At 44.7% G+C, this 26,779-nt stretch overlaps 1 protein-coding gene across 6 annotated transcripts in view; it reads right to left on the minus strand.

The window, feature by feature from the left end:
- Positions 1 to 442: 442 nt before the first annotated feature.
- The window catches only part of DAAM2 (dishevelled associated activator of morphogenesis 2), a 217,118-nt gene continuing 190,781 nt past the window's right edge, over positions 443 to 26,779 (minus strand). For 5 of the 6 annotated variants that reach the window (XM_063328682.1, XM_063328685.1, XM_063328681.1 and 2 more), the window contains 5 exons: positions 25,358 to 25,465; positions 23,847 to 23,907; positions 19,151 to 19,282; positions 8,641 to 8,811; positions 443 to 6,659 (listed from right to left, as the gene is read on the minus strand). In XM_063328682.1, coding sequence (XP_063184752.1) covers positions 6,444 to 6,659; positions 8,641 to 8,811; positions 19,151 to 19,282; positions 23,847 to 23,907; positions 25,358 to 25,465 — 688 coding nt within the window. In that variant the 3' untranslated portion in view covers positions 443 to 6,443. The remainder of the gene's footprint in view (positions 6,660 to 8,640; positions 8,812 to 19,150; positions 19,283 to 23,846; positions 23,908 to 25,357; positions 25,466 to 26,779) is intronic. The other variant, XR_010070275.1, reaches the window with a different exon arrangement.

Genomic DNA, 26,779 nt, shown 5'->3' on the forward strand with positions numbered 1-26,779 from the left:
CCCTGCACTCCCTTCTTCTCTTGGGCTAGTTACGTCCAGACGTGGCTCATCAACTCTTAGATAGCAGGAATGTCTCGATTATTTTTTTTTTCTTTACGTGAACTCCTGTGTTTCCTTTGTTGTTCTGAAAGAGCAATGAAAGAGCGCTTTACTCATGCTCTTTTTAAGAGGACCCTTGGATGTGGTAACCTGGTGGTTCCATGATTAGCTCTTTGCCGTTGCAAGGCGTGGGGAGGATGTGCTTGCATTCCACCATGTTGCTTCTTTCCCCAGAACAACCTGCTCTGCAGTGACTGTGTCACCTAAAGAGCTGCAGGCTCTTAACCAAAGAGAAGGACATGGAGCTTAGCATAAAAGTGCATCCAGACTCCAACTCGCCTTTAAGACTTCCCAGCAAAATGCACAGAAAATGCAACTCCAAAGAAACTTACTGAGACGCAGCGGGGGGCAATATAACTTTAATTTTTTTTGCTTTTGTTTTTTAGTATTACAGTATATTCTTATAAAAAGATACAGATAAAAAGGACACTACAGGATTTGTACACTTAATTCACTTATAGTCTCAAACTGACTACGAAATGAGGATACACCAAGGCATTACAGCAGCACACAACCTCCCGCTTCGGTAAGCAGCACGGTACTTTCTGGCTTGGCGGGCAGAGGCACCTCCCAAAGTGACCTGCAAGTTTCAAGCTGAGCGGGCTTGCAGGGGAGGAGAATGAGGATGGTTTGGAAGGGAGGTGTTGAGCACAGAGGAGCTCAGGTACCTGACATCCCCTTACAATTCTCCTAAAACTGCTTTAAAGAGCCTGTTTAAGCATGAAGGCGAGGAAATGGCTTGTCATTGAGGCTTTTCTAGATCACTTGGGTGAGAGCTTCTAGTGGTGGACAGCTGAAAGGATGAAGCCCTTTAGGAGCTCTGTGGAACATCTTGTAAACAGATAAAACTGCCCAGAGGAGAGTTTTGATCCAGATGCTGCTTTGAATTACACTGGTGTAAACCTAAAGCAACTTGTACTGGTTACAGTGGATCTATTCTACATTGTCACCAGTAACAAAAGACTCTGGTTTGGAAACATCCAGACTCTCTCATGAAATGAGATGCCAAAACACCAGGCTAGACTAATGGCATCCCTCTCAGCAGGCACAGTGAGCAAAATCTGGCCAACTTCAGGGGATACTGGTCATCAAAACTACTACTTAGAGTAGTAGATAGATTTTTATATATATATATATATATACACACACGCATATATAAATTTTATATTTTCAGTTGGCCAAATTGTGTTACCCAGGTTGGCCTCTTCAACCTTTGATAACAGAAGATAAGGTGGCCAATGGAGACTACCTGTTTGGACGGCAGGCAACTATAAACCTCTTATGTCGAGCACAGAAGCCAAGGAGCCATGGCCAAACACCTGGTGATTGCTGGAGACTCCACTGGTAGAAAACCAACCAGTAGAAAGATTTTGTTTACCCTGGATAATCTGGGGAGCTGGGGTGAAAGAGGAGAGAGGGGAAGTAGAGGACATCCTTCTTCCTTGGCCTTGAAGATAGGAAGGAATATTAGCTCTGAGGAAGGAGAACTGTCCCAGTTTGTCTCACCAGTGTGTTAACTCTGGTGAGAAGTTACTGGGCATGAACCACTTTTGCCCATCTATCCAAGCTTCTCTGGGATTATGGACAGAATTTGTGTGGAAGGGTGAAGTTTGAGCAAGCAACTATGCAGCTTAACTCTTCTAAATCTTCTCACCACGATTCATGATGAGAGATGAACAGGTTTTATAGAAACTGTTCTAAAATAACCACATGCTTTAAAATGCGTGCTTTCCCAGAATCAGGATTACCAGGGGCAGAGTGATTATGACAAAAAGCGAAAGGAAATGTTTTTTTCTTCCCTCTCTTCTCGCCCCAAGACTGCTCACACACATCCCCTTGCCTAGCTCAGCTTGCTGCACAGTAGCCAAGCCGGCTGTCTGGCCGGTGTAATGCCCTGGCACGGTCTCAATAGTCTTTGCCGTAATGCAGTGTATACATACAAACATAGCAAACTAAAATAAGGCAAAATAAATAGAGGTGTCAGATTTACAGGTTCCCCTTAGAGATTCCTAAAACCTTTTTTTTTTTAAAAAAAAAATATCATTTAACCCCCAAACAAACAAAATAAGCCCAAAACAACCAACCCAGAAACAAAACTGCATATATCATGTACATCATCAACTGTACAACTGATCTCCTTTCCCCTCACAGAAACTCCTGACACAAGCTTCTCCCATGCAACCCAGCTCAGAATGTGAGCTTTCCTAAAGAAAAGGAAAGATTTGGCCAGCGGGGCTGACCATTACGGAAACGCCTGTCCCACAGTCTCCCACCAGGGCCTCTCGCGATTCCTTTCCCTTCCTCAGACATTGTGAACACATTACAGAAATGCTTCTGAAGGATGCTTAGGTCACCTCCCTAGTGGGGAGTCTCTCACCCCTGAACACTAGTCCTACTTCTGCTCTCATAGGGAACCGGTGCCCAGACGATAGCCGTGCTGCAAGCCATGGAAGGGCCTTGCTGCCCTGAAGTCACTTTACCTTGTAGCATTTCCAGAGACTTATGACTGACTGAGAAGAGTGACCCAGACCAAAGGGAGTGGGAGGGAGAGGGAGTTCTTCAGTATTTTCTGGGATCATCCTAATGCAACCTGCTTAAGAACAACGCAGAGACACAGAGGTGAGTGAGTGAGCGCTAGACCTCTAGGGACAAAGTCTGGAGAGTTAGAAAGTACCTCCTCTTCCAGGTGTGAAGAACTTCACCATAAAGTTAGCAATGACTTGATTTCTGCAGGGTGCAGAACAAGCCCTCAATTACACCCTTCTTTCTCAGATCTCCTCCTCCTCCTCCACTTATTTTCAAAGACAGAGTGATTTCACGCTGGTGCTAGCACAGGTGCAAGGACAACAGCAGACCCTAGCTCTTCTCCAGCTTTCAGTGATAAAGAGGTTATGCCTCAATGTTACACCTCACGACTGCTTGCTTGCCTGTTGAACAGGCTCTGCTCGCACTAGAGGACAAGGAATAAGATTTTCCTTTCTCCTTGAGTGCTCAGCAACTCTACCACAACTGATGATGAAGAACAGAGCATAGATGCACTCACAGTACCCAAGAGATGAGAAAAAAGGACAAACTTGGCTTCAGTAAGAATCTGATGCCAGGCCCTACAGCACAGCCAACTTTTTTCCTTATCTTCTGCGTGGCCAGCCTCATCTCATACCACAGACCTACTAATGGGCCTCTCTCCTTGTTAGCACTTATATAAAATCACTGCTTGTCTCAGTGTGTAACTAAAGCTTTTCCAAACACCTCTTTATGAACGTTCACCGTGGAGTCAAGAGCCAGGGGGGATTGTCCAGCATGCTTAACCAAGCCTTCAGTCACCATCATAGATTCAAAACAGGAGTCTGGGCACTGGAGTGCTGAGAAAGTTGAGCTGCGATGAATCAGGGGCATGAGTCTGAGCTTTCTGTCCATCCCAGCAAGTATCCCACAGCCGGTTTACAGGAGTTGCACAATCTCTCATTATTTGTGCATGAGTCAAGGAGGTGGCAAAACCACAGCAGCTTTCTTTGACTGTCAGCGTGGCTGGAGCGCCGCGTACCATCATACAGGATCTCTTTAAATCGGGGTTGAACTGTGTACACAAATGGACAGAGGGCTTATCACTCTCTCTGCTTTTGCTACATTTGTGGCCTAGCAAAGTGACTTCAGTTTAAAAAAGCACAGCACAAACCTGGTTTGACAAATACCGGGGCGGGGGGAATGCTGTATTTATATTCAAGGGGTTTGCCCTGAGGTGTTTCTTCTCTTGACAGCGCTGCCGTGCTGACAGTCTGCCTTATCAAACAAGTACCTGGGGAGCAAGCAAGCAGCCGTAAGTTGGACAGAGTCATGAGTCACATCATCTTGCACCAGGGCTGACCTTGGCACTACACCTGAATTTCTGGGTGACTCCTAAACCCGGGGAGAACAAAGAGGGGAAAAAGACCTACAATGTTCTGATCCCTAAAAGCATCGTATCTTTGGAATTCAGGGATTATCCAAATCTAAACTCAACTGTATACCAATTTGGCACATATTACCACCTCTCATATGGCTTACATGGCATAGGTTATATGGCATGCTTTAAAACGAGACAAACAAAAAGGGCTGGGATAGCGCATGTCTACTTCAGGGAGCAGCAAGGAGCTTGTTAATATAATTTACAAGAGACAGTTCTAAAATCCATTTTGTAATTTAAAATAAAAATGCTTAAAAAAGTGAGAGTTTTTCTTAAACTTTCAAAAACCTTTATGAAATACAGTCTTTCTTCTACAAGGTGCTTGTGTCCGCTGCAATGGGCATTGCTGTTAATAGCTAATCCCAGAAGGGGAGTGGGACAGTAAGGGAGGAGAATGCACCCAGCTCTTGTAAGATACCAGCTCTTTACGATGAGTATTATACAGAGGCGCGGCAGTCTGGAATGTCGTAAATAGGGAAATTCTGGGGTGGGAGACTCAAAATTCAGTAAACAATGAAACATTAGAGTTTAACAATTCTGAGTTTTTTTGCTTCTTTCCATAGTTTACATAATTATTTTACTCTCAAAGTGTTCAGAATACCACCATAGTTTGCTTCTCCAATATTGGTAGTGTGTAATACTGATCAGGCAGCGTGCATGGCAGAGGAAGTTCTGTTCTGCAGACTCGGTGCAGAGCGAGCCTGAGGTTAAGTGACATTCAGAGAAAAATCAAACCAAATTATTAAAGTGACAAATAGAGCTTTTTTCACTTCCCTGGGATTCCTTGACCTTTTGTGCTGTTGACTATTGATGCATAGTTTGTAGATGGTAGGTCCCTCTTCTCAAATGTTCTCTCCTTTCTTCCTGTCTCGGAGGAAGAATCCATCACCATTTCTTTATTTTTCTTCTTTTCCTTCTCCAGGGAAGATAATAAAAAAGGAAGACGAGATTCAAAAAAAAAACAACAAACCAGCCCATGACAGCCCATACAATCCAATTCCTTTCCTAGAGCCATGAAGACACACAGAATTCAGGCCTCTTCTTGGGGTTTTTGTTTTTTCACTGTGTGCTTCATACTTGCAGCTTAAATACAAATTTGTTTTTTTCCTATGAATTAAACCATCTCCAAAGCCTGCTTGGCTTACACAATTCTGTGTCCTCCTGGAAGAATTCTCAGTTTTCATTATGGGACCCCTCCATTGATTCATCCCAAGCGATCCCTTCAGAATGAAAAAGGCTGTGGGCTCCAAGGCTCTCCTTTGACGCCACTCATATCTTACTGAGTTATGCGATTCCCCTAGGTAGGAGTGGGGTCTGTGCAGTGAAGGTCTGCCTGTTAGACAGAAAGACCAGTTCATGCCAACAGCAATCACAGCTAGCATTACATGGAAAAGAAATCTCATTTCTTGCAGCCAGTGACCCTGTTTGCTTTTTGCTACTTGTGACCTGTGGATGATACTAGGGAGCTTCCGATTTCCATTGAGCTGCACTAAGAAATCTTGCACAAACAGGTTAGAAATGTTCTGCTCTTTCCCTCCCACCTTCCAGCAATGACAACCGGCTCCACATTTATCTACTTGTAATTCCAACCTGGCAGTGGCTTAGTATTCTAAAGAAAAGCCAGAGCTTCTTTCTTAGAAGATGCATTTCATAGCCTCGAGGCTCATCAACAAATTCCAGAAAACTGCTTCTAGAGAAGTACAATCCCAAAGACTTGCAGAGTATTTTATACAGATCCTGATTCTTGAATTTCAATTTGCTCCAGAACCCAATTACTTCCTTCTGAGCATCACTCGTTTTGGACAGTGTAGGCCACACGAAATTACTATGGAGAACATGAGATCAAAAGCATTTTTCAGGTGGTAATCAATGGCTTATAAAATCCAATTCTGGAAGGGAACTGGAAATCTTGAGAACCAAGTCTTGACAAGCCCCTGAAGGCCAGACTAGATCTTGAAGAAGCGGCAGGTGTTTACAGAGCTGCTCTGAAATTAGTCTTCCTTGTTATCAGCAAGATGGAGATCGTGACTAGTTTTCACTTTGGCACACAGGAAATTATCTTACTCCAGCTGTGAGGCAGTCTGCAAGGCCCGAGTACTTTCTGTCATCGCCATGAGGCCTCTGATGACACAATAAACTCCCAGAAGCAAATCTGTCAGCTCTGCATGGCCCAGTCACAGGCCCTGCTGGCTCCACAGAGGCACTTTTTTAATGGTTCAAATTAGGAGCACAGAAGAGGGATGAGAGGAAAGCTGATCATGGAAAGGTAACGTCTCTAGCCACAGACCAAAGAAATCCTTTGGGGCAACTGTCAGCCAGGCGCCATCGCACACATTCATCTTCCTTGTTTTGCACTTTTTCGTCACCTTCTTTTGGTTGATTAGTTTTCTTCTTCTTGTAATTAATAATTTAGCTTTGTCACCACCCGCTCCCGGCTTGTCTCCAAGCCTTGGTTCCCCGAACGCTTGCGGTTACGCTTGAGCTTGGATAAGTCTTTGTCAAAGACTTCACCCGACCTTAATGCTGACACCAGGTCATCAAACTCCCCACTCTCTTCAGAGATGCTTCCAGCTTTTGCTTTCTTTTGTCGCCTCTCTTTTTCCCTCTGCTCTTTTAGCTGTGGAGAAAGACACAGAGCTTTAGAATTAGCTAACAGAGATGCCAGATCGCTAGGTACACCGCCAAGAAGCAGCTAAGATGCATCAGTACAGTTTAGGGAAAAAAGAGATCAGGAGCTTATCCACAAGGGCATCACCTGTGCCAAGAGCAACAGGCAACCGTGCTGGGTTTCGCTTCTTCTGCACAGACAAGCAGAGAGCAAGAGAGATGAGGAATGAGCAGCATCTTATGTTTGCCTCACAAAGCACTACCACTCTGCAGCAAAGAGGACGCATGGGATCTGTCTATGCTGCTGCTGTTTTGCACTAATTTTACAGTAGAACAGTGCCATCAAAGTAGCGGTGCCAAAAGACACTCCCTAAGTGATGCTGGCACAGGTAATTACCCGGCTTCTGGGACCAGGTTTGTAGTGACCTTAGTGTGGCAGCACCTACTACGCTGACAGTGCCTAATCTAGTGAGTTGAAAGTTAGTTTGGATGTGTCCGTACAAACCACAGTCACTACTACAGTCACCAACAGCATTGTGCTTGGGGCATAGCTAGCTAAATTGACAGGCAGAAAGGCTGCAGTCCTGCAGAAGGAAAAGAAAACAGGAAAAACCCCAGAAAGCCACAAGCTGAACACACTAGAGAATGAAAATGGCTTGAGATATCAAAACATCAACAGAAACTCTATCCACCAAACAGCTCATGTTTGGATGGAGGCAGCGCGTTGCAGTGATGGGAAGAGGAAGGCACATTGCCTTGACTCTGGAAAGAGAAACTGGTTATAAACACAACGAGCAATGAAACAGAACTGCTGATTTTACAAATCATTGGATAGGTGCACCTGTCAACGTGATGCTCTTGGTCTCCCTAGAGAAGCTCCAGGGAGCTCGGTTATCCCCCTCCACTGCTCAGCTCCAAGATTAGCAGAAATGGCAAGGGATGGATGTGGCTGTCAGGAAGCAGGTCGCTTGCTCTGCGTGCTAGCCCTGCGTCGCAAGACCACATTGCTTTCCATCAGCAAACTGCAATCTCTCTCATGGTGTATTAGGCCTACGAAACCATCCTAGTGCTTTAACAGCAAGCTACCACACTTTCCAGACTGGCTGAGAGGAAACTTGAGCCTAAGTCCTGGCATTTTATTCCCATGTCCAACAGTAAGACTGCTGGCATCCTGGCATTTTACCTCTCTCCTCTTCTGAAAGGCACAAACCAGTGCTTTTGGCACAGCAAACATTTAAAGCAGCAACTCCCCGCAGCGAAGCCTGGAGCCATGTCGGCAGCCAGGGTTAAAGCACCGGCAGGAGGGAAGGAGGCAGGGGACTGCTGAGCCGTTCTCAGGCCTCAGGAAAGGCTGAGGTTAGAGGGGGAGGCTGGTTCACACGAACCCCTGGGGACACACACGTCTGTCTCCCAGCAGCAAAATCAACGATGCACAAAAGCTCTCTTGCCACGTCAAGGCCAGATGCAGCCTCAGTAATCAAGCCATTAATGCTGGCCAGAGAGAAATACTGCCAGTATGGGCTGCAGCAGGCGCCAGGGCATTTGCTGTGTCACCATGCGCTGTCAGGCAACAGGCACACAGCAGATGATGATGGAGTCCGAGTGGAAGCTGACCAGCTGGCAGGACCGAGGGGGATCTGGCTCCCAGAGCTTTTGCACAGAGACTGCAGCCCAAAAGCAGGATAGTCTGGCACTGGGTAGGGGCAGCACCATGCTGCAAAGTGCCGGGGCAGAACAGGCAGGGCTAGATTTGGTATCTGAATCCAAAGGAAGGTAATTTAGGAGCCAAATGGTATGCCCCTGAGAGCTGACAGGACAGCCAGCAGGAAAAAGAGCACCATTTGTGAAGAGAATGATGCCAGAGAGAGGTGGCAGGGAGAAGGACATAAAACAGTGACAGGACATGAGCATTGGAAATGGCACTCTCAACCTTTCTCTCTAGACATGAAAAGGCAATGGAAGGAAACACCTTCCTGTGCCCAGGTGCTCACCATGGCCTCCATGCGTGCCCTGCGCTCCTCTTCTTCCTTTTTCTTCCTCATATTCTCCAGATCTTGCTTGGCCTCTGCAAATGACTGTAAGAAAGTGTCGAAGATGCCAAAAAATTCATCTGGCTGCATCTTGCCCTCGCTCTCTCCAAAATGCTTCAGTGCCTTGGCATACTGTCAAGGGGGCAGAAAACACAAGAGCAATAATTAGGCAGGCAGTTTGGTGAAGACAGTGAGGAAAGATTATGAGTAACCACACATGTGGTTATGTGTGGTTATACCCTCTGAGCATTCATGCAGTGAGAGCAAAATCTACCCCCCAGCAACAGAAGTGCCTCGCCTTAAGGCAGGTGCCTCTCTCCCTGAAGAATCTGCTCTCCTGGATATCCTTTGGGCAACCCAGGGCAACCACGCTGGAGAGCACTAGCTGTCCACTTACACAAAAAAACACCCCAATGTTCAGCGCCTGAGGGTGATGGAGTAATTTCAGAGGACGACCATCTGGCCGCGTCTCAGCTGCAGCTGTGTGACAGCAGGGGCATGGAAGACAGTGAGCTAGCTGGGGAAACAAGTAGCTTTAGTCCATCCTAACTACCAAACAAGCAGTTTTAGCCCATCTTTTCCCCCTCCACCTTCCCCTCACATCCATGTTTTAAATGGCTGGAGTTAGAAGGTTTTTTTGCAATAATGTTACAGTCTGTCCTCTCAGGAGCCTTTTGCCATGTCATCCATCACTCTGGTGTCCTCCGAGTCAGGGTGTTGCCTGGGAGAAAGGAGACTATGGACAGACATGGCATGAGAGAGGGACAAGGAAAGCAGCCAGGGCTCCCAGGCAGACTTAAAAGAGAGTGAATACATCACAAGTGGCTTTTATTTTAAAAGGCAAATGTTGAGGCTGCAGGATGCAAGCGGAGGCAGCCAACTGGCAGGACTTCAGTCACAGGGCAGTCCTGATTGGGATATGGTAAATTCACAGCAACCCCTGGCTCTTGGATATCAGTCCTGCAGTAGTTGTACTCTCTTCTTTGCTCTCTCACGCTCACAAGCATGCCTCTGTACTCATCAAAATGCGCTCAAATGCATGCACACATAGTCTGTCAAAAGCCTGTACGCACATGTCCACTAAGTTCTATATAAGTGTACACATCCAAAAGCTGCACCATTGTCCAACTACCTTCACCTACTCACACACCTCTGTATCATAACAGGCAGCACCGGCAACACACTCCTGGTGGCACAGCTGCCCTAGCATTCCCTGACAGCACTTCAACGCACCACCACTAAGCAGCAGAGCATCCTTACAGACCTCAACGTTTACCAAACCAAACTCAGACTCTCCCAGACTATGCACTCACTGCCTTCAGTGCAGAGCTCATACTAAGTATTCAGCTCATACTAACATAGCCCAGCTTCCCTTCCCTTAGGTGGGTGCTCTTACGGAATGCAAAAGACAGTAAGAACAGTTCAGGCTCCAATCCCAAGCAAAAAATGAGTTTGGAAGCAGGTCTTATAAACCCCTCTGGCCCGGTACCATGTAAAGCATAAACAATGTCTCCCAGTCAACTGCAGGGGGAAGAAATCTCCAAGGAAAGCAGCTTCCTTCTGGCACAGCCTGAGAGATTCGGCATCCCCCCTCCTCTGCTTTCCCTGCCAGGCCCACAAAGCAGTTTGAAGCAATAGCTTCTTTTTTCTTTAAAAAGGCTGTGTTCTCAGCCAGAAACAAACAAAGAAACCCAAAGTATCAGGGGAAAAAAATAAAAAAAGTGTTGGAAGAAATGCAAGTTGCTTTGAGCTACTAAACATGGCAGGAGTTGAAGGAAGCACTACAGCAGCAAATCATAGAGGGACTTCAGAGCATGGAAACAGCAACAGATTATTTCTGTTTTAACACCTTTTCTCTGAAACCTCTGAAGACAGACACATGTACACAGGTATGCATACCTACTCCCTCACCCCACCCCTCTCTGTGTGTGTATATATATATATATATATATTATTTTTTTTTTCTCTTTATATATGTGCTTGAGCACATAGAGCACCTGAAGCTCATTGCTCAAAGAAGATGTGCTACCTGGAAATTTAACTTATGGTTAATTCCCATGAAAACTGAAAATAAAGCACTAATTAAGATCAGCGACTGGAGCTGCCGTCTAGAAGGAAGGCTCGTCCCCCTCCTGTGAAGCCTGAAGACCAGGGGCAGCCCACAGGAGATGGCTGTTGTACCTAGTGATGCACTGCCCCCGTCCCCTGCGTTCCCCCTGTGCATAGCAAAGGTGAGCGAGGGGCCACAGAGGAACCCAACTGGTTTGAGCCAGTGAATGCCCATAGGGGTTTCCTAGTCTCGTAGGGAGGTTGGGAGTTCAAAAAGAGGGGGTCCTTGCCTGGGGCTCTTGGATCCTACATACATGGAAGTCTCCATTAGAGGGTGGTGTTGTCGGCAAATGTTCTGCACATGGCCTGTCACCCAACTACCACCAGCAGCTAGTTCTTGTCACATTAGCAGAGGGGCTACTGCCACTGCCTCCCCACTGCCACTCAGAGGAGGAACAGTGTTGCTGTGCTGGAAAGACCCAGCAGCCTGGGAGCCTTTCAGAGACACTCATGAGTATGAGGTGTTATGGTCTGTAGCGAGGAGGAGGCTGCGAGCAGCCCGTCTTCAGTGCCCTGTAACGTGGCTTACTAGGTCACAATCACTTACTGTAAAGCACTGAAAGATGAAAAGCAAAAATCTGTAAGCTGGATGTACCAAAAGAACGAAAACAGAGAAATCTGCAGTTCACCGAAGTAAACATTTTCCTTCTTTCTCTACCGCCTACGGAAAAAAGCTGACTGAGCAGAGGAAGGCAAGTCAGGAGATCCAGCCTCTGTTGCCAACTCTGCCCATGATGTGGCTTGGGAAGTCATGCTCCCTCTCTGAGCCTTACTTTCTCCATTTGTTACAGAACAGAAAGTGTTGCCCCACTAATCTGACACAGAAAAGAGCAAAAAATCATTTGTTCGCATCTGTAGGGCACTACATCAATTCAATGCACTGTTGTGAAGAGAGCCGTGCTGTCTTTTCACTGTTTAAACTGCAACAGGCCCCTCTGTTTTTATTATTTCTTCTATTTCCCCATGGCTCTGGTTCTGTGATCATGTGTACTTCTTCAAAGGGTATGGACGAGGGGCAGCAAGCTGTTGGAGGCAGCATTCCCAGCCGCGGTACGAAGCTCAGGATGCTACCTGCCCACAGTGGCTAAAACCACACTGTCTGCCTGGCTCAGGGCGTAAGAGGCAGCACGACGCAGACCGAGGTGCTCTGGACACCATCCCTCTCTTCTGCTCTCTGCCGCAGGATTTGTGTCACCCTGTACAAATCACTCAACTGCTCCACAGGCAGATTCCCTGCCAAACAGTACCTGCTCTTCTGCACAATTGTGAAATCTGTAGCTAAGTCCTCATGCGTGCAAAACACTCCCCAGAATTCTGTGACGTGCTGTAATATCACGGAACAAGGGCTGAAACTTGCTTATTCCTGAAGTCATTTGGGGACAGATAACGTGGGCAAAAGCAAGATGGAAAACTATGTTTCAGCAGGTTTTCCACTGTAATACAGGATGGTATCTCTTTTTTTTCATTAAAAAATTCATTTCCACACCATAAGGGCCCCCAGGCTCCATGATATAACAGGTCCACGAGATCAGTGCCAGCTCCGCTTCCTCTGCCAAACTTTCCACTGAATTCATCCTCTTGCCAAAGCAAATCGTTTAGACAGTTGTTTATTTTAAAAAGCCATTTTAGCAAGGAGAGGGAAAGCGGGACAGCAGCGCACACACTCTCTGCTGTGCTTGCCAACGAAATGTTAAACAGTGGCAGAGGAGTTCTGGAAATGGCAGGAACGACGCTCTACGACGAGGAGGAAAAGCAGCCATGATAAAAATTTCCTGCTGTCTGTCCTGTCTGCTATTGTGGGAGGAGCCAATGCAGAAATGAATTACACCATGTAGCCATGCAACACGAACTGTCTTCCCCAGACAAGTAGCCCCACCGATTTCAGGCAGGGCTGGGCCCAGCTCTCCTTGTGCCTAAATGCTCTTATAGGATTATCCTAGGAGTTTGAAAGTGACTCTGGGAGGCTCAAAATCAAGATATAGGTCCTATAAACATTTCTGATGTGTTAGATGCCCACCTGCCCTGAAGCATCTGCAGAGCCAAGCAGATGGGGCCCTCCATAGGCAGATAGAAGTGGCTTTGCGTTCACAGGTCCTGGTCCTCGTGGGGGATTTCAACCACCCTGACATCTGCTGGAGGGAAAACACAGCAAGGCACCAGCAATCCAGGATGTTCCTGGAATGCATAAATGACAACTTCCTCCTCCAAATGGTAGAGGAACCAACAAGAAAAGGTGCTATGCTGGACCTCGTTCTCACCAACAGGGAAGGGCTGGTGACCAACGTGTGGCTCAGGGATAACCTTGGCTGCAGTGACCATGAAGCGATAGAATTTAAGATCCTCAGGGCAACTAGGAGGATATATTCCAAGCTTATGACCCTGGACTTCAGGCACGCAGACTTTGATTGCTTCAGCGATCTGCTGGCCAAAGTGCCGTGGGACAAAGCTCTAGAGGGAAGGGGGGCCCAGGACAGCTGGTCAGTATTCAAGGATCACCTTCTCCGTGTCCAGGAGCAAACTATACTGACAAAGAGGAAGGAAGGAAAGAATGCTAGGAGACCTGCCTGGATGAACAGGGAGCTCCTGGACACACCGTCACACAAAAAGAAACTTTATAAGGAGTGGAAGAAAGGACAGCTGGAATGGGGGGCATATAAGGAGGCTGTCCGAACAGCAAGAGACCTGGTGAGAAAAGCTAAAGCTCAGTTAGAATTAAGTCTAGCCAAGGAGATCAAAGGAAACAGCAAAAATTTCTACAGGTACATTAATGCTAAGAAGAAGACTAGGGAGGGTGTGGGCCCCCTCAGAAAGGAAACGGGGGAGCTGGTGGCAAGTGATATGGAGAAGGCCGAGGTTCTCAACAACTTCTTTTCCTCAGTCTTCACTGGCAAGGGCTCCAGCAACACTCCTGGAGTCATAGAAGACAATGGCAGGAGCTGGACAGAACTGCCCATCATACGTGAAGATCAAGTTCATGACCATCTGATGAACCTGAAAGTGAACAAGTCCATGGGACCTGATGGGATACACCCACGGGTACTGAAGGAACTGGCAGATGAAGTTGCTAAACCGCTCTCTATTATATTCCAAAAGTCATGGCAGTCTGGTGAAGTCCCCACTGACTGAAAAAGGGGAAACATAATCCCCATTTCCAAAAAGGGAAAGAAGGAGGAACCAGGGAACTATAGGCCAGTCAGTCTCACCTCCGTGCCTGGTAAGATTATGGAGCAGATCCTCCTGGAGGCACTGCTGAGGCAGAAGAATAACGAAGAGGTGATTGGGTACAATCAACACGGCTTCACCAAGGGCAAATCGTGCCTGACAAACCTGGTGGCCTTCTATGAGAAGGTCACAACATCAACAGACAAGGGGAGAGCAACTGATGTAATTTACCTGGACCTGAGCAAAGCCTTTGACACTGTCCTGCATGACATCCTGGTCTCCAAGCTGATAAAATATGGCTTTGATGGACTGACAATTCAGTGGATAAAGAACTGCCTTGACGGCCATACCCAAAGAGTGGCTGTCAATGGGTCCATGTCCAAGTGGAGGCCAGTGACAAGTGGAGTCCCTCCAGGATCAGTACTGGGACTGGTCTTGTTTAACATCTTCGTCATCAACATGGACAGTGGCATAGATTGCACCCTCAGCAAGTTTGCTGAGGACACCAAGCTGTGTGGGGTGGCTGACACGCTGGAGGGAAGGGGTGCCATCCAGAGGGACCTTGACAGGCTGGAGAGGTGGGCCCATGCCAACCTCATGAAGTTCAACAAGACCAAGTGCAAGGTCCTCCATCTGGGTCGGGGCAATCCCAAGCACCGATATAGGCTGGGCAGCGACTGGCTTGAGAGCAGCCCTGAAGAAAAGGACTTGGGGGTGCTGGTAGACGAGAGGCTCAACATGAGCCGTCAGTGTGCACTAGCAGCCCAGAAAGCCAATCGTATCCTGGGCTGCATCAGGAGAAGTGTGGCCAGCAGGTCGAGGGAGGTGATTCTCCCCCTCTACTCCACTCTCATGAGACCCCACCTGGAGTACTGCATCCAATTCTGGAGCCCCTACTGCAAGAAAGATATGGACGTGCTGGAACGTGTCCAGAGAAGGGCCACGAGGATGATCAGAGGGCTGGAGCACCTCTCCTATGAGGACAGACTGAGGGAGTTGGGATTGTTCAGTCTGGAGAAAAGAAGGCTCCGAGGAGACCTTATAGCGGCCTTCCAGTATCTTAAGGGGGCCTACAAGAAAGCTGGTGAGGGACTTTTTAGGATGTCAGGTAATGGTAGGACTAGAGGGAATGGATTAAAACTAGAGCTGGGACAATTCAGACTGGATGTTAGGAAGAAGCTCTTCACCATGAGGGTGGTGAGACACTGGAACAGGTTTCCCAGAGAGGTGGTGGAAGCCCCATCCCTGGAAGTTTTTAAGGCCAGGCTGGATGGGGCTCTGAGCAACCTGATCTAGTGGGAGGTGTCCCTGCCCATGGCAGGGGGGTTGGAACTAGATGATCTTTAAGGTCCCTTCCAACCCTAACAATTCTATGATTCTAAGTTGGTGTACAACAGCTATGTAATTTATTTACCAAATGGCTGTTTCTGACAGCAGGCTGTGGTGCCCGCCCTTGTCCTTTGTAACACACCCCATCTTGACTTCCTCAGTCTCCATCCTGATCCTTTCCTTATTCATTAGCCCTAGTGGCTGACAGAAAATACTGGTTCCCCAAAATGAATCACTGAAGTGCACAGCCTGTATCTGGCTCTTGGACCACAGTATTTCTGTGTGCTTCATAGCATTCTACCATTAATGACTATTTTTTAAAATGGATTTTGGCTTTCACTGCCTTGCTATTCTTCAAAACAGTTACTATATGTGTTAAGCTTATTAAACGCACGTGAAGACTCTGAACTCCAGTCTCCATGATGACAAACACCCTGCTTGAGAGGAGCTGTCATGAGAAAGACTGGGCATGGACAATTTTACTACCCTCCTCATCAGCCTTGCCCAGGTGGTGGCCTCCTTTGTGCCTCTATAGAGAGACTTAAGTTTGATATTCATCATAGGAATGGCAACACCTGACTAAGCAGACTTTGTTCTAGGAAAATACAAAACATTCAGGTTTGTTATAAACCAAGCACAATGTAGAACAGTTATGAAGCAGTTTAGCAATCTAAGTTCATACCTGTCTACATTTAAGTATTTTGTAAAGCTTCATATAGGGCAAATATCACCTTTTTCAAGCAGGATAACAGAAATCATACCATGGGAGGTCACTGTTCCTCTGCCTGGGTATTTGCCCCACAGGGAAAAATTTTCACAAACAAAATTCAACCCCATTCCATTCTTTCTGATGTGAAAGAGTAATTTTTTCATCTATTCAAACATGTAAAAACTGGCAGAATTTCACTTTCTCCTGCCCCCACCTTCCAGTTTATGGGAAATGGCAGAAAACATTATCCCTTGATCTAATCTATATATTCCCTTATAAAGTGGTATTGAAAGTGAGAAAAACACAAAAAGAACAAGAACCAGCTGTGCTAGGGAGCCTGTTTAAAGAGTCGGTCTAAGTTTTCAATCAGTTCTTAACCAAGCCATGTGTTTACTGCATGAAGATAAGTAGAGTTACAAGGCTTCCTCTGAAAACATGGGTGCCTGCGTTTGACAACCTGGCCCTTTAAATTTAAAATATCACTTCCTCCCCATGGCCACTAACTGTAAATGGTCCTGTTTAAGAAAAAAGGCCAAAAAAAAGTACTGCATGGGATTGTGAAAAATATCCTCTACAGAGAAGGTCAGCACCACACCTTGGTAATGGATCGTTTCCATAACTTAAAGGAATACAAAAATGACTTTGCTAATACTAAAGGCATTTAAAAAAATAAAAAAACTTCCCAGGTTTGAAAAGATAATTTGTATTGTTTTAAATCCCAGCTGAGAAAACGTGGTTCTGATTAACTCATGGCAATCAATTAGCCACATCTATATTTAGAAGGATATCCAACTCCAGCTGTTAAAACTAGGGCTTCATTATTACTAATAAATCTGTGAACCAGACCAATTCTTCCTGGGCTCATTAGGATATTTTTAAAAGTCCTCTCTCTCCCACTATCATTTTTTCAATTTGCTTTGCTTTGAGAAATCAAAAAAGAAGAGGGTAATCAGATGTCTTGGTCCTTCTCTTCCTTTAATTGGCTAATAAACCTAATATTGTAGGTTTCCATGGTAAGAAAAAAGCTTGAGATTCAACAAAAACAGAGAGCCCATTGAGGTTGGAAGATGTTATAGCGTTTGCAAAGCACATCTGGTTTGTTGAAAATTTCCAGCTTGCTTTTTCTTCCTTTTTTTTTTTTTTTTTTTTTTAGAAAAAAGAGGAAAAAGAGGAAGAAGAGAGGGGAAAAATAATGTGAAGCAAACATGAGAAATAGCTCAGCATTGGTAAGGACAGACAGTTCCCTTTTAGGAGTCCAAAAGCAGCTTTTTGCCAGTGGAAGAACCAAAGCCATAGGTTGAGCAGGAGTTGGAACAGCATGTGTTCAAACATAGTAAGGGTGTGCTAGGAGAAGGTAGAAAAATGTTTCCTAAGCATGTTATAGTCATTAAAATAAAACATCTCTTTATGTCGAGTGCTTTATGTTGGCTATGTCTAAAAAAGCATGCAACAACTTCCAGACATATTGGTCCGTCTGCAGGGAGATTCTCTGGTTATTCTTAAAGCAAAAGAATGGTATTTTTCCTGCAAGCGCCCAATCAAGAGAAGTTGCATTGCTGTGCTGGACATGTACCACTTGCTGTTTTTTAACCCCTGACTGACCTTGTAAAGAAACCATATTGGACTTTTTGTCCTAGTATGCCAAAAGAAAGGACCACCACCATCTATAACACTGAATGAAAACCGGGCATTCTAAGCCGAGGACGGAGTGAATTTGCTTCCAGAAATGTGCACCTAACGATAATGAAGTTGAGAAATTTACCCCGTCATAAAACAGAAACCCCCAAACCATAGAAAACTGAGCTTTTCTCAGGAAATTTAGTGGAGGCATAGCATGTAAAATATTGGTTTTGTGATTATAAAGCCAGTATGGCATGAACGTTCTTATGTTGGAATTGGTTTGAATCTTCTCAAGCAACATGACAGCAATGAAAAAATTAAACACATTATTCTCCACAAAATTTCCTTACATTAACAAGTGTTAGACTGCTCAGCTTTGCCTTCTGAGTGTTGTAACAACTACAGCCCCGACATAGCCAGGGCAGCTAGCTCTAGCTGACAGCCAGTAGCCCCTGGTGTTCACAGCTGCAAGTCAGTGTTACCAACATTATCTCCACAGCAAGGAACTTCTTTGGAATTACAGAATGACATTACTGCAGAGCGACTGGATGAGTGAGGAGTCTTACTGTTCAGAGCCTCAGCCTGTATTTTGCCTGTCCTTCACAATAGGCGGCCTATTGTGCCTACCAACCTAACAGCACAGGTTTCATTACTAATGCAATAGGTCCCTTAACGCTGCAAGGATTGACACCAGCAGTGGAAACAATTCAATCCAAAAGAAATAACACATTTGCTTCATAAAGCCAAGCACTTTTAACGTGCCAGCCAACAAGGGCAGATTTGCCATTACATATCGTTTACTTTAGACCTTGCTCTTCTCTAAACATTTTCATATGCTTATGATCTTTTCATATAAATTCTTTGTCATTCAGCTGAGAGGCAGAGGGATTAGTGCCAGACTCCAATCATCAGCAAAGAACAAGCTCCTCCTCAGTTGTACAAATCTGGTAATGGAGGTGCAGACAGTGCAAGGACAACATGACCACAGCAGCACCTGAAGAGTAACACACACATGGTGCTGGCTGTGTAAGAGGGATCCAAGAATGTCAAACAAGCCACGTATGTTTGGGATTTCTATCCTTGCAAGGAAATACAAGCAGGAACAGAGAAGCGTAAGTGGAAAACATCAGATATTCAGGGTTACAAAACTACATGGAGGTGCATTTTTAAAGGAATGAAATGAAGCACAAAGGTTCCCAGCTGAATGAGCAGAGTAGGATCAAGTCGGAAGCAGAAGGTAAAAGATATGAGGTCACTATCACTAATCACCAAAGGACCTCTTTTTGAGAGCTTGCTTAAAAGGCAGTCCCTTTAACACCATGGATGGCATGGTGGGGTATCCTGGTGCAGACATTGCCATCGCAATTCTGTGCCACACATGGATAACGTTAAGGAAGATTAGCAAGAAATGGGCAAGAGCACTGAACCTTCTTCTATAGTTTTCACTGCAGTCCCAGCAGCTGAAATTGCTGCTTCCATTTTGATTCAGGCTTTTTAATGAGCCAGTGAAACCCCAAACACTTCTTCAAAAGGTATTCTTACCTTGTCTCTAGCCTCATTGAGAAGGTCTTCTAACTCTGAGAAGCTGAAACTGGCCACAGTGATGAAATCGCTCATGACGGGAACGAACCTGTCCCCTGATTCCCGCATGCGTCTCTTCTGATAATCCAGTTCCTGAAAGAGAAGAAGTAAGAGATATAGACAGGCAAGCATCAAAGATTCCTCGCTGACAAGGAGGGAAGAAGGGAAGCCCATCTATTTCACTCAGTGCAGAGCATCCTCTGATCCCACTCCGCACGCATTCATCCAGAGTTGTAACTCAGAAACTGCTTTCTCACTAACTCAAAGGTTTTGCCTTTTCAGAATGAGAGGGAAAATTAAGGTAGGATGAAGGATGTCCGTCATGAATGGATGAATGAAGTCCTAGTTACAATTCCCTTTATCCTCAAACAACAACCACTCCCAAGAAAGCTATCAACATCTTGAATTTCTAAAGCGACTTTATAATTTATGCATTAAGTCCATGAAAAGCTGCTTTTTCTTTTTTTTTTTCCTATGAAGAATGACAAATAATAGAGAACTCAGATCGTGCAGCAAGTGAATTTGGAATTTTCAACAGTGAGTTTCCCTCTGTCTTCTCGTGCCATGGTGGCTCAAAAGGTTGTATACTTGGGGAAACGTGTACATATGTGAATAACCTATATAGTTCCTAGCTCTGGATCTCACCTTTAGTTCTCTGAAAAGCACTAGATGGGCAGCAAAAAGATATCAAAATTGGCTCTCCCACTGAAGAACAAGCAGAAAGATTTCAGGTGCAACATTTGCCAGCACCCTGCTAACCAATAAGCATTAGCTTGGATGTCATAAAAGTCACAGGGTTATAAACCAGGGCTATTGCAGTAAGATTTATGGGCAGAAAAAAAGAGAAAGATATAAACCCATATGAAGCTAAGCTCTATTTGTCCACTAGCTACAGAAAGAAAAAAAAATATTGTAAGATTCGTTCTTTCTGGCTCAAGATTTTTAGTTTTAAGCCAAGATTACCCATGCTATCTCTCTTCTCTTACTCTGTTCACCATGCTTGTGGCACCGAAAGAGCTATGGAGCTCCCCAAAATTATAGTAAGACTGGCAGTCTCCCGTGCCTATGCTTGGCTTGTGTGCAGTTGACAGTCTCATGGGGACAATGAAATCGTAATCTGGGCCTCATCTTTATTCTCAGCTGGATAATCAGTGGGAATGATAAAGCCTTACTTGCTCTGTAGGGAAAGCAGCATGAAACAACAGGTCAAGTTACAATCTGACCCTCTGTTCCCTTTGGAAAAAAATATTTTTGTGCTGGCTGCAACTCCAGCTACATGCATGTTTGGTGCTCTCTGTTACTGGTCATGAAAATACTGGTTCACAGAGCCAAATGGGTAGGTTTATAAGCATCTATGCTGAGAAACCCCTTGGGATTTTCTCCACAGTGCTGCTGAATGCAAAGAATGACTTTTGGCCATCAACAATCTAAAATCAGATGTGATATATCTTCTGGTCTGATGTGAGCTGGAAAGAGAATGTAACCACTACAAGGAAAGACCACAAGGCAGAAACGGGGCAGGAAAAGCAACGAGCAGGTAGCCAGAGAAAAGTCCACATTAAGAAAGTGCTACTTCCCCTGCTTTATATTACATCTTCTTCTCCACTGGTTTTCCTAATATATCCCAAGGGAGAGTCCCAGGAGCACTAGTCAGTTACATCACTTTGCAATGAATCGTCTCTATGTTACAATCACTTTGAATTGGAGCTTACAAGTACAGGAGATGTCACTTCACATGCTTCTAAGAATTATGCGTATTTTCTTCAGCCATTCTTGCCCATTCTAATTTTTAAGCTAATTTTAGATGAAAGTTGCTTTATCTGTTTCTCACCTACCTCCCCAAGCAGGTGAGTATAACAGTTCTGTCATCATACTCACTGTTGAAAGCTACAGCATTTGGGATTGTTACTGGAGAGCAATGTTTTTCAAAGCAAAATTAAGATTAGGTGGTCTGTCCTTCAATTTCAAATTCAATCTTCCCTGCAGAATAATTCTTCCAAAATAAAAAAAACCCCAACAAAACAAAACAAAAAACCCCACACAAGTAACGAGCATTACTATGTAATCAGCCCAAGAGCAATGCCAGAGAATAAGAAACTCTTCTGTGTCTTCCAGAAATGGTCTATACTACTCATAACAGCACACAAGCGCAGAAGCTAGCACTGCCCCTGGAGGGCTGGGCTGCTCGTTCTCTAGAGACATTAAATGATTCAGCCATGGCAGTGGTTTCTCAAGCGGTGGTTATGATCTCCTTGCTGTGTGAGAGAAGGGCTCTGCTGACAGAATTCAATTCCTGATTTGGATAAGACCAAGAACTACTTGGATGTCCTTCTGGGAGCATCCTACACAAAGGCAACAGCTGCATGCATGTCTTGAAAACTATTATGTCTTATTTTTACAAAGAAGCTGCAAGTCCAGGAAGGCAAAGGGTTAGTAGTACGTTTAAGAACATCTGACTGTGAAACTATTTTTAGCTTTCTATTCTTAAGGGACCTTGAAGAAACTTCTTAGTCACTGGAGCCAAGGCTGTGGTGAGAACACACTGGAATGGAATCAAGAATCACACCTTCCCCTCCTCCCCTTTCCACCTGACAGTGATCTTCTATTGTTGCTACAGTGCTGCTTTTTACACACCAGAAAACCACGAATTGAGCAAGCAGACTGGGAGGTGCTGGCAGCCCCAGATGAAAAATACCATGGCAGGGAGAAGACTGAGGAGGGAAGACGGTGATGGGAAGGAGAGGTTGCCCATGGAACCCATGTATGGGAAAGAAAAGAAAAAATTGGCTGTAAAGGCAAAAGGACAAATAATCCAATCACAGAAAGCAAAACAGAGGTAGGTACTCACATTTCAATGGGGGGAATTGTCTGTCCCAGCCAAAACTGGGCCTCTCTTCGTGTCATGAACTCCATGTCAGCCTTCCCTTTACAGGTGCTTTTAATTCCCAAACACTGCACTCCACGTATGCAGCAGTATCTCTTCTCATTGCTGTGTTCTCCCTTACCCCAACGATCCAGAAATAAGGTTTGGAAAGTTTGTTTTTTCACGGGAGGATCACTGGCTAATTACACGATGAACTGCTGGAGACAGCCAGACAACCTGGGGGCCGCTGACAGGACAAAGATCCCTTCCTCTACCCCCAGAGCCAAACCAAACTCAGGCCAGGTGAAAGGAAAATGAAGTCATCACTGTCTGTCTGATAGTGGATGAGAAGGACTGGAGGGTCCTGTGTTAGTTCCTCGTAGGTGATAGGTAATCCTTGCACAGAAACCACCCAATGCAATTCCCAACAACTGCTCCCTTTGCCAGCAGTCCCAGTACAGAACGCTCTCCATCTGGAATGCTCCACTAGCATTAAACTGACATGAGTTGAAAAAGGTGAAACATCCTGAAGACGGAGGGATACTGAAAAGTGTGGCTAATAAAACCCTATTTGAAAGGGCAAAGAACAGCTAAACAGCAGGAACCTTCTTGAGTTCCAAAGACCTCTGCTGTGTCTCTCAGCACTACCCTTGTCTTAGTATATCCAACAGGCAAGAGATGCCAGCACCAGCCTGAACATAAGATTTTGTTCCTATACTTGTAGAAAGAGCGAGTGATGTTCTTAGGGTTATAACATCTGCGCAGATGATGGGAGACTTTAAGGGACAGAGACAATAGAGTGAATTTGGCCTTTAATCTTTACTTTTTCAACTGCTGTGCAAACACTAACTTGACCTTCCTCACATCAGCCCTTGTGAGAGGTAGGTATTTGTAACTCCTATTTCACGGAGAGGAGGCAAACACATGGTGTTGTTCAAAGCCACACACGTATGTCAATGGCATAAGCAAGAGGCAAATAGGAGAGTTCCTACTTCCTGCCACCGAACACGGTGTCCTTCTCCGTGCTCTCCTGCCTCAGGATGGCTGGAGTCTTGCCCCAGGAACAAACCCAACACATTCACTAAAGGAGGCGTCCAAGTAGGGGAACCACAGCTAACACACGAATTTGTGACTCTAGGGAGCATTTAGGCCCATCCCTCATCTTTAACTCTTATAATTCAGTACACACAACTGCATCAATGCACCATTTGTACTGTCCTCTGTTGAGATGGAAGGCTCTGCACTACCTAAATACAAATTGAACACAGGCAACCTAAGTCCAGCTTAAAAGGCTTTCATTAATAGCAGGAAAAAATGCCATTGTTGTTTTGCTTGCCAACTCAGCTCCCTCATCTTTAACTAGTCTGTTTTTTCCTTTGCTTTCCCAAAGAGTGCTTAGGATAGGTTAGGGCTGCATATAACAGTGCACTACCTGTTTACTACTACTCCAAAAGCCCTGTGAAACACTTGCTCAGCAGCCAGCCAGCCAGCCATCAATAAGAAAGAGCAAGAATTTTATTTCTTCTTTCAGTCCATGCCATTTGTCAAACTGTCCTTTTACTTTCCAGGCCGAGATCAAACAGGCTTTTCATTAGGCTTAAGTCTGCTAAGATCATCAGCAGGAGCTCAACATGAGAAGATTTTATTTGTTTTTTCTTGGTTAATGCATTCTGGAATGGAATGGAAAGGAACAGAAAAAGAAAGCCCACTTTCTCTTATCATAAAATATATAGTGCCCCTGATTCCAAGTGAGATATTTTAAGTATGGTGCTTTGGAAATCTTCAGATACTTACAGCTTCAACAGCTTTCAATCCGGTCTTTATGTTGTTGACTTCCTTCTCCAGCTCTACCAGGCTGCACAGGAGACAGACACAGAGCAGATAAAACAAAAAGAGCAGTGTTACTCAGCAATACAGGAACTGTGCAGCAGAACATACCATTGGCCCATCAAGTCTGGTATCCGGCCTTTGGCACCAGCCACGCCAGATGACTCGAAATGAGGGAGAGGGGGTCTGTTAGCGCTCTGTGCTGCTTTTTGTATGAGATGTAAGATGAGGCAGACCCTACTTGCCTGTGGTCAAATTGAAGATCGAGATTTTCCTGGGAAGAAGAGGGGGGGTTGCCCTCAGAACATCTGCCCCATGAGCTGAGCCTGACCCTCCAGCAAGGAGCATATAACACATGGACAGCTTGCAATTATCAGCTGACACATAACCAAGGACTCCAGCTTTAGGCACATGCAATACTGGGGTCTCAGATTATCTCTACATATGATTCTTAAACGACTTTACTACTAAATCCCATTAGCAGTAAATTTATATGTGATTTTTGTCTTCCTCACAGTCCAAACGTTTTTTTCCATCTGCATTTCTACCGTAGAGTAGTCCTTGCAAGCTTAAACCCTATTGTTAATGTTAATACGTGCTTCCTTAGACACAAGCGCTGTACTGAATTTCTGCTCATCATATAAAAACAAGAGGTTTTTTTCTAGGACTTGTATGAAAAAAAATAGGCTTTTCATTTCCACGTAACTAGTTAGTACCTATTTGTGAGTCAGCAGGCATCTCCTTCAAGTATTTGATGAGTAGCAGTTTACATCTCAAAAACACCACTAAAGCCTTAATAAATGCCTTTATGTGTGAACCTACAGTTATTTTTTACCTATCTTTCATTAGCTTCAGTAGTTCCCTACACAAAGAACCATGGCTGGGCAAACAATATGTAAAGGTATTTTTGAGCAGTGCTTTGGAAAGAAAAAAATGCTAGTATTTTGAAGGATTGCATGTGTATTTGTTTTCCACAGACACCTACAGAAAACGGAAAAAAACATAATTGAAATTTGTACAGAAAATATGATGCTTTCCAATTTTTGTGCAAGACTGATTTGTGCAAAAGTTTGAATGATCTTCCTGATCATTAGTCAGAGGGCCTCTGTGCCTAACTGAGTCTGCCAGAGAAACAAATCTTCAATTATCCAGAAAAAATAGCACTTGACTTAGATGAACAACCACAGAATATGGTGAGTGAATTACAGACAACAACCAGTCTGGTTACAATGTCTGATTCAGAAATAGATATAGACATATCTGAGTAAAGCTGTCAACTTCATCATCTACAAATGTTTTTGGACCAAAATTATCTGTTGATGTACATCTGAATAACATCAAGGATGTGAGCAAAGGCATTTCATCCGAAAGGCTGGCCATGAGTTTAGACGACAGCAATGAAAAAACTGATGATCATTAAGTCAACTGAAATCACCGGGAACTCCAGCTCCGGGAACGAGCAATAGCACTGGACTTACTTGACTTTTGCTGCTTCTGGAAGATGCTGCAACTCAGACTGAATATCTAGGATATCTGGATAATTCTTTTCAAAGATCATAATTAAGTAGTGCAGCAGCGTAATGTTCCTAAAAAAGAAAAAAAAGGGACAAATGAGCAGGAAGATGGTGGTGAGAAGGAAAAGGGTGGTGGGAGGATTGTGACAAATCAGTGAAAACTATTTGGGTAGGAAATGTGCTTGAATGAACAAAACAAACATTTTTGTTAGCAGCTCTGTTATTGAATTAAAAAAAAAAAGTATCACAGATTGAAATGAATTAGTCCTTTATGAACCATCCTTCCTACAAGCTTAAGCAATATATTGTGCCTTGATTTGTTCTGGAAGCACCAGCATCCTTCCATCCATCTGTGTAGATGGTGTAACAGAAAAGAAAATTGTGTAACACGCTATATTATTTGACCCCAGATACTTCAGAGAATAAAACCTAAAAGCACTGAAGTGACATTGACTCGTAAAGGAGAAGTGAATTGTTCTCAGAGGCAATGTGGAAAAAACATAAGAGTTAACTAAGAAGCTGAAAAGGTTCTTGAAGGTTGAAGAAGCTGCAAAGAAAACTACAGTAATGAAAGAGCTATACTTCTGAGTAGAGGTCAGGCTCACTACTACAAAAGCAATGGCAGCTCAAGTAGGAGTGGATGGAAATGAGATGTGTGAGAGATGCAGGAAAAGGTTTAAGAAAATTTGCAAAGTAAATGATGAATTTTGCATCAGCGAAGTTTGCACGTAGAGAGAACAGCCAGCCATAACAGCTACTTGAGGTGGGTGTTATGTGGTTAACTGACAGGCAAGACAGCAGATGGCCACTGCTTCACACAGACTAGAGCCTGGGAGCTGGGGACTGGTAAGAGAACAGAATACGCATAGGACATTTAATACATGGAAAATCAAGCTAAGCTACATTAAGACAAAAAAAATTTCAACACTAGCTACACAAGTGTTAGCCTTGGAATAAGGAAAGGACATTGTGGTAGTCAAAACAGAACTCTGTTAGTTCAAACTCTGTTAGGTAGGGATGAATTTCCTATGGCTTCTTACTGCCATTATTCATTCTGTCACAGTCTGGAGTCATTTCACCACAACTATGGTCTCAGCAGGTCTCACAAGTCAAGGAAGGTGCAAGTTAGTAAGAACCAGTGTAGGAGATCTCCAAAGAAAACCTTAGTGCTGCTGGAGCCCAAAAGTGGTATTCTCTCCCCAGTCACATCTGGATTAATTTCCAGAACCAGTATGGGGATGTGGGGCAAAACATGGGGTCACAGTATAAAGACATGCAGCCCATGTCCATAACCAGTAAGCTCCACCTTCCCCAAACCAGCTATTTTCCTTAACTGCTCTAGATACAAGCAGGCTCAGTCTCTCTGAGCTATGCCTTGTGGTTCCA

Source organism: Chroicocephalus ridibundus, chromosome 3 (genome assembly GCF_963924245.1).
Source record: "Chroicocephalus ridibundus chromosome 3, bChrRid1.1, whole genome shotgun sequence".
Lineage (NCBI taxonomy): Eukaryota > Metazoa > Chordata > Aves > Charadriiformes > Laridae > Chroicocephalus > Chroicocephalus ridibundus.